Consider the following 12,606-nt stretch of genomic DNA (forward strand, 5'->3'; position numbering starts at 1 on the left):
TGCAGAGTGGAATGCTTGGCATTGAGATTATGGATGGTGTCACTATGAGAAAAGGGAGCTGGGATAGTTGGAGGTCCAGGAATGGAGCGGATGCTGAAGAGCTGAGAGACCAGAGTATGAGAAGAATCTATTAGGTAGATTTGGAAATAAGAATGATCATGGGAATGATATTGGGGAAAGTGACAATGACCCAGACACCAATATCTTCAAGGAACACAAGGGTCTGCAGGTGGCTGCAGTAAGTAGGAGTGATGGGCAAAGCGGTCTGTTATTTTCAAGGAGAGCCAGGTTTCCGTCAGAGTAAGAAATTGAAAGAAACATTTGGACAAGAGGCTGAGGATATTGGGGATTGTGATGAACCATGAATTCCCTAGGGCAAACAGAGGATTCTAGGAGGTGGGAGGAGATGGATTGATTCGTGCAAACAAACATTCACCCAAGCACATACACTTCTTGGATTTGAGAGCTCAGGTTTCAGGAGTGGGGAAAAAAAGAAGAGGATAGAGAGATGGGCGAGGCAGCTTAAGAAGGGCTACTTTGTTGGGGCAGGACAGCCTCCCCCTGGTTCGCAGGCATTCCTCCCTGAGTATTCTGCCTAAAGTGGCTTCTTTCTGTCCTCCATCATAATTTGTAAACCAAAAGCTGACAGTGGAAAATCCAGAGATGGCTGAGTGTTTACAGAATGAGAAAACCTTGGCACAGATCTGGGGGCCCTTAGGCTGCTGCAGCTGGTGAGCTGATCAGTCTGAGACTATAGAAGGGCCCCAGGATGTTGCCCCAATTAATGGTTGACTCTCTAACTCTCAGTCTCCAAGGATAAAAACAGAGAAGAGACAACCATTTTCCTTCCATGTTTCCTTCTTCCTTCCTCTTGCCTCCTCCCAGCATCCTGCTGGGCTCCCTCTCTGGAGCACAGTCCCAAAGGCCAGGGCCCTCCCAGGGGAGCAGGCAGTCAGCCCTGGGGGAAAACACACAATGCATCTGCCCAAGTTATTCAGGCCGCTGATCTAGAGAAAGAGATTCCTTCAATCTGACATGAATTTCCTTAGAATCTACAACTTGGGCTTTTAGACCTCAACTTCTGTTTCTACATACTGTATTTGAAACCGCTCAACTCTTTTTTTTTTATAATATAGAAGGAGCATCTCTCTTTTCTCCCCCGACACTCCATCACAGTGCTCAGTCATCCATAAGTTACTCAACTTCTGAGCCTCCGTTCCCCTACCTGAGAAATGGAGACTTACTACCTTCCCTGCTTGAACCAGTCTCTTAAAAGGAGGAAATAATATTTGGAGTGGAGTTAGAATTCGGGTTCAAAAAGGAGAGGTTTGAGAGCATTGGAAGCTCCTTCTCCGTTGCCTCAAGAAATAGTTAAGCTCTAAAATTCCTGCATCTCCCCATGAGAAGCACAGAAAAAACGATTTCCCAAATATCGGAGGAGGACAGGTATAATGCAAAAAAGCAAGAATCGTTTTAGAACTGGTTATGCTCCAATTTGTAAAAAAAAATGGTCAAAGAGGGTGGGGGTGGGGAAGACACCCTCCAACAGGGAGTTGGGAGGCAGCGCGCGCGCGCGCGCGCGGCTGCCGAGCGTGACGGCCGCGGTCGCCTAGCAACGAGCGGCGGGGATGCGCGCGGGGCGCTCCGCCGGGTGGGCGCGGGGAGCTCGCCGCCGCAGGTGCCGCGCGCCCTCCGGCCTCCTGGACCCGCTGGGAAACTTTGGGGCTCCTAGGCGTGGGGACGTCGCTGCTAGGCCCAGTGGGAGCCGCGATGCGCCCCTCGGGCTGAGGGCAAGAAGATGAGGTCTCAGCCAGGCGCACCCGGCGGGGGGATCCGCGGGGTCGCACACACGGGAAGTTGGTGCGCACCTGCCCGAGCCCTGAAGACTCTTGATCCCTGGGCGGAATTGCCCCCCTGCCAAGTTTCTTTGACAATTTCGTACCCCTCTGTGGATCAGGCTTCCGGAACCCCGCGTGGCCCCGGGTTCAGGGATTCTGGTCACTGGGAGAGAGAAACCCGCGCTTTTCTAAGGGACCTGCGCGGTAACTGATCCTTAATCGATTTGCCCTGAATGGTTGCGATTCCATTTTTGTTTTCTGCTTTTTTTCTTCCTTCAGACAGTGAGTTTGTGGAAGCCTCCCCTGCGCCCTACAGCCCAGAGGAGTTAGGTAAGTCTGCCCCTTTTGCCTTTTCTTCTCAGAATCCCGCCTGAGGGGCAGAGGGAAAGGGCCAGGGGACACTTCCCCGGCTACGTGTTCCCTTCGCGGTGAAAACTGGCCCTTTCCTGGCGCGTGGGCTTTGGGGGAGGCGGGGGAATTGTCAGCTGTGCTGTGTGTGTGTGTGTGTGTGTGTGTGTGTGTGTGTGTTGTGTGTGTGTGTGTGTGTGTGTGTGTGTGTGTGTGTGTGTGTGTGTGTGTGTATCCCCGTCCATCCGTCCTTCCCCAGGTCCATGGTGCCGCTCCGAGGAGCGCGGCGCAGCAAACTTCCTGATCTGGGGCCTCTGCGAGCAGCCAGGCCGGACTCATCCTCTCTGGAAAGACGCGTCGCGGGGCTGGCTCTGCCTAGCCAGTACCTGGCAGCGCTTAACCTGAATTTAATGAAGTCCAGGGCTAAAAATGGTCTGGTAATTAAATTTCAGGACCTGGGAGCTGCATTCCTCCCTGGTTTCTGTTCCTCATTCAGCCTGTAGGTGTCTGCGAATAGGGCATTTCATCCTTCTGTACCTGTCGTTGTAAGTGTAGATGAGTGGTGGGTGAACTAGGACAGTCTTGTCAGAGACAGACTTCCTCGTGTGAAGAGAAGGGAATTTGCATTGTCAGGATCGCTCTAGGTATTCCTGCCACCCAGTCTCACTTGGTGGCTTAGCGGTTGGTGGCTTTTTTACCCCCTCACTCTTTAGCTTAGTTAAGCTGCTCACAGTCTGGGCTGTCAAGTCTGTCCTGGCTGTTCTTTTATCACCAGCTTGAACATCTTGCCTGCCTTCCATGAAATGACAGCTGTTTGAAAATGTTTATCCACTGTAGTGCGTTCAGCCTTGGGCAACTTGTTTCTGGTCAGCCTTTCCTCCTGGGCTGTGTGTCTTCAGCAAGTTCCCCGGCACCTAAAGTAAAATTCCACTGCAGCATTGACTTTCATCCATTTCTAGGAGCCAGGCACCCAAAATAGGTCTGGATCTAGGATGGCGTTCTGAGGCAGGGAAGAGTACCTTGTTTTATTCAGAAGATGTGTTTCTGACAAGTTGTGAGGCAATGGCATCTCTGGAAATGGAATCATTAATTAAGTGCATGAGTAAAACTTGCTCTTAAAGGTTCACTGTGTGGGGTGGATGGGTATAGCTCAGTGGTAGAGCACCTGCTTAGCATGCACGAGGTCCTGGATTCAATCTCCAGTACCTCCATTAAAAAAAAAAAAAAAAGGAACACTGTGGTGAGTCCTTTTGGGAAAATGACATCTAAACCAGAGCTCTGTATGAAGTGATTTATTAAGAGGGCGGATTCTTGGTGATCTGATCCACATGTGTTTAATGGTGTATTAATGACACCAGCATTGGCGCTCCACAGTGTGACTGAAGCTGTTTGATCCTTAAATTATAGATACGCATAAACCATGGCAGAATGAGCATCCCTTACTCTGAGAAACCGCCTGTATAACTATCTAGCTGTTGGCATTCACAGGATGATTTATGTACCAGAAGGGCCCAGCTGATTCACCCTCTTTCATGTCAGTATCTGCCTCTGGGACTCACAGGCTGGACTGCCCCGCTGGGGCATTGATCAGTAGAGGGAGCCCTTCAGATGCGCAGCGGAAAACAAGAAAACAACCTTTTTTTTTCTCAAAAGCTCCTCTGTGGGAAAAGCCCAGTTTCTCAGTAGGAGTTGAGAATGTTTAAGGAATCATGTATTCCCTCCCTGGCTCTGGAAAGGCAGGATGATTGAGAATATAAAGCGGAAGTCTGAGAATTGGAGAGCAGGGTTCTCCCTGCTTCAACTTCTTTGGTAGATATGCTAATGAGTCTGTTTTCTCATCTTTGAAAAGTGGTGGCAAGTGACCTCTAAGGTGTCATCAGTTCCAGCCTCCTTAGACCTGAAACCAAATGTGCCGTGCTGTTCAGGTGCATGGTGTCTCCAAAGGGTGATTCTCTTCCTGACAGAGCAGCTTATTGGATGAGACTACATTGTTCCCATACTATTCAGGTTAAAGAGGGAGCTGGCATTTCTCTGTTGGGAAGAGTCATGATAGTTTTTGGTGCTTTTATTAGACACACAGCGGGGTGGGGGGAGAGGGGAGGGGAGGAGGGAAGGGGGAGGGAAAGGGGAGGGAAGGGGGAGGCCTCTTACAGCAATTGATGAGCTTCTCAAACAGTCACTCTTTCTGGAGCACAGAAGAGCACAGATTCACCCCATGGCCAGGATCTGGAGAAGAGATGGAGGGAGGTCATAAAAACTTAGTTTGAATTCTATCACTTCACTTACTTGTGACCTTGGGCAGGTGACTAAGCTACTGCTCTGAGCCTCAGTGATCTCTCAGCCTAACTGGAGACCTGGCATAACTGTTGTAAGTGATGTAAAGCCCTAGCCCCCCGTGTTGTACGTGCGGGTCTTCAGAAAGCGTTTATTGCTGTTTCTTTATTATCATTGTTCATTTGAAAGACACTTATTTCCTGTGCACAAAGGTTGGAATAGCTCTCATCAATTGTCCCAACTTCTAAACCAGAACTATTTTTACTTTAGAAATTTCTCTGCAGCTTACCTAATCACCAAACACAGATGTTCTGGAATGGTGATCAGGTCAGTTCCATTATTTAGTGATTTGTTCTTGGAGCAGCATGTGGAATGGTGTTCCATCTGGGGTCTTCAGTGACAATCCTGCTACTTTCTTGTGGCATGACAGGTAGTCTGCTTTACCTCCAAATTTTCATGGAAGCCTCCACATGAACCACAACCAGCTCTTTGGGGGATTTAGTCTCAGTGTTGCCGCAAGGTCATGTAACAGAATTAAGTAACCCAAAAGAGGTTTTTGAGAAGACAGTGGAAAAAGAAGTCTGTCTGTAGATGAATGCTCTATTGAAGGAGTCCTCTGACGCAGAGTCCAGAATATGCCCTCTCTCCTGTGATAGTACCATTTTCCAAAGAGCCAAAGCCATCCCTCTTCATCATCTTTCTATAGTCCCACCCACAGGCAGAAGTGATGGCCATCTGAGGGGGTAAGAAAGGATGCATGGAGAGCTGGGATGAACCCAGATGTGACCATGTCTGTCCCTGTCTAATAACTTTTATCAACTTCCCACTCCCTAGAGGATAGACATTGGTTGGTTACCCATAGGAGGATCCTCATGATTTGCATCGCCCACCCACTAAAACCTCCTGGTTACATTGAACTATGGGACAGTCCTCTAAATTCAGCTCTGTTCCCTTTGCCTGCCTTTCCTCCCCCATCTTCCTTCCTCCCCTGGCTGGTTCCTACCCCTCCTTCAAAACGAAGCCCACGTGTCTTGTGCTCCTAGTGGTTCTTAACCCTGCACATTAGAATCAGGGAAGCTATGAAAAGTCCTGAGACCAAGTCCTAACCCTGACCAATTACTCTGGAGTCCCTGGAGTGTGGACCCAAGCATCAGTGTTTTATTAGTGTGGCTTTTAAAAATCGTATCGCAAGTGATTTCTTGGTGACAGCCAAGCTTGTGAGCTACTGTACTTGGTTGTGGCCACCCCATTCTTCTTTGTAAATCTAGCAGCCAGCCCAGTGCCTGGCACACAGAGGTCTTCAGTAAATGCTTATTGAATGAATGAGTAGGGTCCCAGCGGGAATGCTTTATCTTTTCAGAGTTATCTTTAAGATTGGCTTCTCTGTCATATCAGTGCCTCAGGGCACCCGAATCCTTTAACCTTTGACCTATATCTCTCGCTTATTGTTCATTCCTTAGGCTTATCCTGTTTATTTTCTTTCTTAAAGATTGAAGTTTGAAAACCACTTTTTAACTGGGGAAAGGGGGAGGGAAAGGATAAATTTGGGAGTTTGGGATTTACAAATGTTAGCCAGTATATATAAAAATAGATTAAAGAAAAAAGTTTCTTCTGTATAGCACAGGGAACTGTGTTCAATATCCTGTAATCACCTTTAATGAAAAAAACATGAAAGCGAATATACATATGCATATGTGTGACTGGGACATTGTGCTGTGCACCAGAAATTGACACATTGTAACTGACTGTACTTTAATTTAAAAAATGAAAAAAACAAAACAAAACAATACTTTTTAGTATAAACATAACACCTGCTTACTTTAGAAAATTTGGACATTAGAGAGAATGAGGGGAAAGTCCACCCTCTCACCATCCAAATGCACGTGGGTCCTTGTTTCCTTCCCTTTTCCTAATTTGCTGCCCTTCGGGGTTGCCTGACCCTCTGGTACACCTCAGTGAGCTCCAGCTGCTGCCCTCTTCACTCAGACCCTGTGAGCTTTCCTGAGTCCCGAAAGGAGCCCTCCCGAGAACGGCGTTCTTGGGAGCGACCAGGGCTAACTCCCCCGGGGCCAGTGTACCATGAGAAAGTGCTATTCTTGCCTTCTTCATTCCAGCAGGAGGTCTGGGTCTTCTTAGAATAAATGATAACATTTGTGTGGTTTCTTTAAAATAATAACTTAAGTGTTTGCCAGTCTACCCCCGACCCTCCTAAAATATGAGATGAGACTGCATTGCCAGATAATGACACTTCTGTCTGTCAGAGTGCAGCAGCTGGTAAATGTAAAATTAGTCAGGATAGGCTAACCGCTGTAACAAATAACCCAAGCGTCAGTGAGCTTACCACGATGAGGGCGGTGTCTCTTGCTTGTGTGATAGTCTAGTGTGAGCGGTCGGAGGGCTCTGCTCCATGTGGTCTTGGAGGACCCCAGCCATTTTCCCTGCCCTGGCTCCACCATACCCTAGCGCATCAGGCTCTTTTACTGGCTCCTTTGCATCCATTTGGCAATAAGCATAAAAGGTGAGCAAGACAAAGATATGCTCAGTGATGGTTGTCTCAGCTGGGAGGTAATATACACACCCACCCTTGTATTCCAAAAGTGGGAGGTAGTCCCAGAGCCTCATCCAGATAGAAGGATCCTGGGAAATGTAGCCTAGAATGTGCCAGGAAGAAGAGAAGATCACTGAAGTGGTGGTCACTAGCTCTCTACCAGTCCTATGTCTCTTACTGCTCTAACCACAATGACTAAGCTACATCTGGGCCATGTAACTACTACTTGGTCTTTGTATTGTTTAGGATACTGGTTTGGCAGCTACAACAAAGGCCAAAATGACAGTGATTTAGAGAAGAAACAAGTTAAATTCTCCTTCACTTACAGCATAAGCGGCCCAGTGCTGATATGGTGGCTTTGTTGTCCTCTGATAATCCTCAATTGTAGCTTCCATGTGGTGGTCCAAAGTGGCTGCTTAGATCCCACCATCACATCCACCTTCCAATCCATAGGAGAGAGAAAAAGGAGAGTGGAGGACCTAACAGAAGGCTGTGCACATTATTTCGTTTAGATTCTTTTGGCCTGAACTTTAATCAGAGGGCCATACCTAGCTCCAAGAAAGCTGGGAAATTTGGGTGGGAGTAAGGTGGGGTCTATGACTGGAAGAATGAGTAAGATGCAGGAGGAAAGAGGTGCCAATAACTAGTAACTTTTTTTGTTTGTTTGTTTCTAATAGATTTTATTTTTAGAGCAGTTTTCTGTTCACAGCAATACTGAGCAGAAAGTATAGAGATTTCCTATACTCTCCCTGCCCCACCTATGCATAGCCACTACCCCCCATTAACGTCCTCCTCCAGAGTGGGATGTTTGTTACAATTGATGAACCTACATTGACATTTCATTATCACCCGAAGTCCATAGCTTACCTGGGGGTTCACTTTTGGCAGTATACATTCTTTGGATTTGGACCAATGTATAATGACGTGTCTCCATCATTATAGTAACATACAGAGTATTTTCATTGCTGTAAAAATCGTCTCTCCCCCACCTATTCATCTCTCCCTCCACCACAATCCTTAGCAACTACTGATAATATTTACTGTCCCCGTAGCTTTGCCTTCTAGAATGTCATGGAGTTAGAATCATTTAGTATGTAGCCTGTTCAGTTTGACTTTTTCCTCTTAGTAACATGCAGTTAAGTTTCCTCCAGATCTTTTAAACAAGTTACAGGAAGCACATCTTAGTGGTTGAGAGCATGGATTTGGAGTCATACTGTGTGGGTTTGAATTTTGCTCTACCTCTTACTTGCTTTATGACCTTGGGCAAGTTACTTAATCTCCATCACTGTTTCCTCACCTGTAAAATCGTGTGTCGGCTCTTCTCTGATGCACATCGAGACCCACTCGCCGTCTTTCACCACCCTGCTCTGTGCCCTGGGAAACTTACCTTTTGGAATGTATCCTCTGGCTTCTGGTTGGATTCGGCCAGCGAGTGGTACTGGCAGGATACTGCAGGGTGGAAACCAAGAGGTGGCAGGGTACTTAGTCCCTTCCCGTCAGGCTGTGAGATAGTAAGGCTGGATTATTCCAGACCACTCCTCCCTCTCCTGTAGCATCAGATCTTGCTGGATTCGGGAACCTCCCCTTCCGACTGAGGGGCGGTAGCAGCTCCCCATGTGGCTAGCCCCAGCGTACTCCTCCATCGTCTGTTTGCCCTTAACCCTGCCCATCACACTTTTGTCTGCAGTCCCTTTGTCAGACTCTCTGCAGTCACTTTTTTGGAGCATACCATCCTTTTCTGGTTAGGGCCCCGACTGATACAATGGGGATGATGATAGTACCGGCCTCAGACCATGGTGCTCAGGGGCAAATACATTTTAGAGTGAACACTTGAGTGTAGTAACCATCACTGAATGTTTACTGTGTTTCATGTCCCTAGGCGAGTGCTCTGATCCCTTTAGGTGTGGTCAAAACCTTCCGAAAGACTTGATTTTTAACATATAAATTAAATAAGATGGCCACTCATCTCCTCTTCTCCACCTGTGTTAAGAGGATGAAGCAAGACTCAAGATTGTGAACAAATCTGTCCCTGCATCCAAAGTTTCTTCCCTCCCCTCATCTGGGGATGAATAAGGAGAAAGGTCCCAGGCTTTTTATTCACCTACTCTGTGCCGGGCGCTTTACATGAGTGAACAGTCTATCCGGCCTCCCAGCTTGGAGTTTACATCATGTCACCCACCTTGATAGCCCAAATGCAATGATTTCCAAGGATTTCCTGATCATATTCCCAACAAATCAAGTATTTTTCTTAAGCTCCCCCCCCCATTTGAGGTCCAGAAATTCTCAGGGGTGCTTGTTCGTAGCCACAGAGTCAGTTCTGGCTTTTCTAGCCTTTTGCCAAGGGAGCTGGAATTCAGATTCACCTTATTGAGGCCAGTGGACCCCTTGATGACTGCTCCATGTCCTCTTTCTTCAGAAACCGGTGGTCACAGGATACTGCCACCGCTGCTGCTACCCCTGGTCAGATCAGAGCCCAGAAGCTTCGCATTTGCCTGCTGGGGGTCTGACTGGCTTCCCAGGGTTCTACTCTGTGCTGGCCACAGGGACAAGGATGCCACTCTCCTGTGTGTTCTTTTAGCCAGAGAATGTGCCCAGGTCCTTCTAATTACTGCACAAGCCCCAGACTCACCGAGGGTCTGGGATCAGGATGGCTGCCTGCCCAGCTCTGATCTGGTCTCCAAACAGCCAGGGCCATTCACCCAACCCCTGGGTCCACCCCCGACGTCTCCACCCCTGGAAACCTCTCAGTCCTGCCCTCCTCCTCCCGCAGCCCACAGCCCTGAGTGTAGCTTCTGAGAGGGAAGGGAGTTCGCAGCCAGTTTAACTTTTTCTCAGGGTGATTGACAGTGGAAAATTCAGTTCCCTTCACAGGAAACCTCACCCTGCGGCAGGGGTGTGGTCTGGCCTCCTGGCTCCAACAAAACAATGACAGAATGGTGCAGCATTGTTGTATTTCCCTAAATCTGGGCACACAGCCTCTTCTACCATTGATCTTGTTGAGTTTATCAGCTCATTTCGTCCTCAGAACAACGCAGTGAAGCAGAAGGAATTATTTTCACATCATGGAGGAGGAAACAGAGGCTCAGAGGGGTTAAATTAGCTGCCCGATGTCACACAGCTAGTTATAGGCAAAACTTCTATTCAAAATATAATTTCTGACTCCAGAGCCAATCAATCTCTGTTTCAGGGGGATTTGGTTGTGGGTTGAATATAATAAATTATGGGAAAGTAACCAGCACAGGGGCTGGCAGCACAGTGTATGGCTGTTGAATAAATGAATGACCAGTAGGTGCTCAAAGCCATATACATTTTTTTTTCTTTAGATCACCAAATAATGATTAATATGCCCCAAAGGGATTTTCCATAACGGGACCAGAAGCAACAACCAGAAAAAGTCTTCCTAGCTTCCTCCAGTCAGTTCCTGCTCCTCCTGACTGTGTTACAGCGCAGAGTCCCTGGGACAGGAAACCTCTATGGTTTCCTGACAGTGCCAATGCCGTTCCTAAAGGAAACTGGACCTTTGCAGCCGCGTAATTTGGGGCATGACAGTGGAAGCCTGGAGAGGGATCTGAAAGCAGAACTGAGAGCAGGTGGACTTGGGTCCGGGTGTAAAACTCATCTCCACTCCCTTAATGTTTTGTTCGCAAAGTGATACTACTCATTGCCCAGGAGGTGAGGTTTTACTGCAGGGTGTTCTAGTTGGGAGAGAGAAGGGACTAGGAGTTGGGGGAAATGGCAATCAGTTCTTGGGGCTGAATGGTTATCTACCTTGGTTAAAATTGCAAGGAAGGAGGTATGGAATAGCGGGATAAAACCACACACAGACACAGAGGAAAATGGAAAGGGCATCTGGTGGAACCAGGTGTTTTACTCGAAAAGGATAGGGCTGTTTTAAACACAAGCATGACTACCTGGAAATGACAGTATTTCATCAATTGTTAAGGACTTCTGGAGTCTAAAGAGTATTCAGTAAACAGGTTGATCTGTTCACGAATGCTATGATTATGGTGTCTGGGTCGCATTCTCGCTGGATGATCATTCTGGAATATGCCCTGTTGCTTTGGTTTCTCTCAAATCGGTTGTGCTTAGGATGGGCACATTAAAGTAGCTTGCTGTCACTCGTTTGCTGTGTGTGTGTGTGTGTTACTCCTGCCCCCTTCCTCCCTTCTCCTCCTTTCTCCCTCTCTGTCTCTCCCCCTCCCCCATCTCTGCCTCAGTCTGTCTCCTCCCCGGCCCCATCCTCCTTGCTGCCTGCTGCCTTTTCTCATCTTAAGTTGGAATATGGACAGAAAAGGCAGTGCTTGCCTTTCTAGGGCCCTCTGCCAGCAAAATGGAACAGGTCAAATTATAAAAAAGGATGAAAAAAGAATGCTCTTTGGCAAAATGGGGGAAACAGATGTTCAAGGGTGATTTTGCTGTCTTGAGCTGTCTGCTGCCGGCTGAAAGGCACTCCTGACGGGATGGCTAGATACAGACATTCATCATCACGGCACATGTGTGGTTGCTTTAATGTCAAGTATGTATATATATTTACCTCTGCCTGTTCTCCTCTCCTCGCGACCTTTGTACTCCCACATCCAGAGCTGGCGAGGTCACTGGCCACCTGGTAGCCAGATTTATTTTCAGCCTCTTCTCAGAGGGTTTTTTTTTTTTAAACTACGAGGAAGAGTGGACCTGAAGTGCTTTCAGGTCCCTGTTGAACAGTGAATATTTTCTGGAAACTTTAGGTTCTTAAGAAAATAGAGAAGGAACCTGTGGGTGCAGAACCAGGTCTGACGTGAACCCTATGGAAAGGTCGGGGTTGAAGGCAGGCTGAATATTGCAGGATTCCTCCTGGAACTTGGGACCTGCCAGAGGTCCTTGACTTCTGTCTCCCAAAGGCTTGCGACTTACTGGCAAAATAAAAGTCCATTGTGTACCCTGGTAGTTGGCCGGCCAGAGACTCAGACCATCTCCTTTAAAAAATATTTCCCTTTTGGCTCTAAAAGCTATTTCCACCACAGACGCAGGAGGGGGATTCCAGATTCTGAACATTTGCTATAGACTAAGGAGTATGGCAGGCACTTTCTGTGCCTTGTGTGGGTTAACCTTGTGTGACCACCTCCTGCCTCCACCCTCAGTGGTTCCCCCTGTCATGTAAGAGTGTAACTAGGATCAAATGAGTTGTTAGAACAGTGCCCGAAAAGTGACCAGCATTTAATAAATCTTACCTTTATTTCCCTGTTTTCCTTTTTTCCTGCCTGCCTTCACTTCCCTCATCCCTTTCTAGTATGTCTGCCTTCCCTGAGCTCCATTCTGTTTGTTTTCCCCTATTCTCTTCATCTAGTGACACAGAAAGAAGAGAAAAGGGAAAAGAGAATCAATCACAAAAGTCTAAGGCTTGAGGCACCACAAGCCTACATAGTACCTTTGAGCAAGTTGGAAAAAAGCATTTCCTCCAAGTGGATGGAGAGCAGAGACAGTGTTCCCAGTTTAGCGAGTAGCAGGCAAGCTAGGTTTCTGCCCCGTACCCCTGCCTCATTCACTCCCCGAGCCCAGCACTCTTGTGCAGTGAACAACTTATACAACTGGACATGGTAGCCCCCATTCCCCGCTCTA

At 47.6% G+C, this 12,606-nt stretch overlaps 1 protein-coding gene across 2 annotated transcripts in view; it reads left to right on the top strand.

Annotated features, from left to right (window-relative positions):
* The first annotated feature begins 1,841 nt into the window (after positions 1-1,841).
* Positions 1,842-12,606, top strand: part of AMOTL1 (angiomotin like 1) — a 126,624-nt gene continuing 115,859 nt past the window's right edge. The window contains exons 1-2 of one of the 2 annotated variants that reach the window (XM_064492831.1): positions 1,842-1,860; positions 2,118-2,168. Coding sequence is in view for 1 of the 2 variants with exons in the window: in XM_064492829.1 (XP_064348899.1) it covers positions 2,072-2,168 (97 nt within the window). In the remaining variant the exon portion in view is untranslated. The other variant, XM_064492829.1, reaches the window with a different exon arrangement.

Source organism: Camelus dromedarius, chromosome 12 (assembly GCF_036321535.1).
Source record: "Camelus dromedarius isolate mCamDro1 chromosome 12, mCamDro1.pat, whole genome shotgun sequence".
Lineage (NCBI taxonomy): Eukaryota > Metazoa > Chordata > Mammalia > Artiodactyla > Camelidae > Camelus > Camelus dromedarius.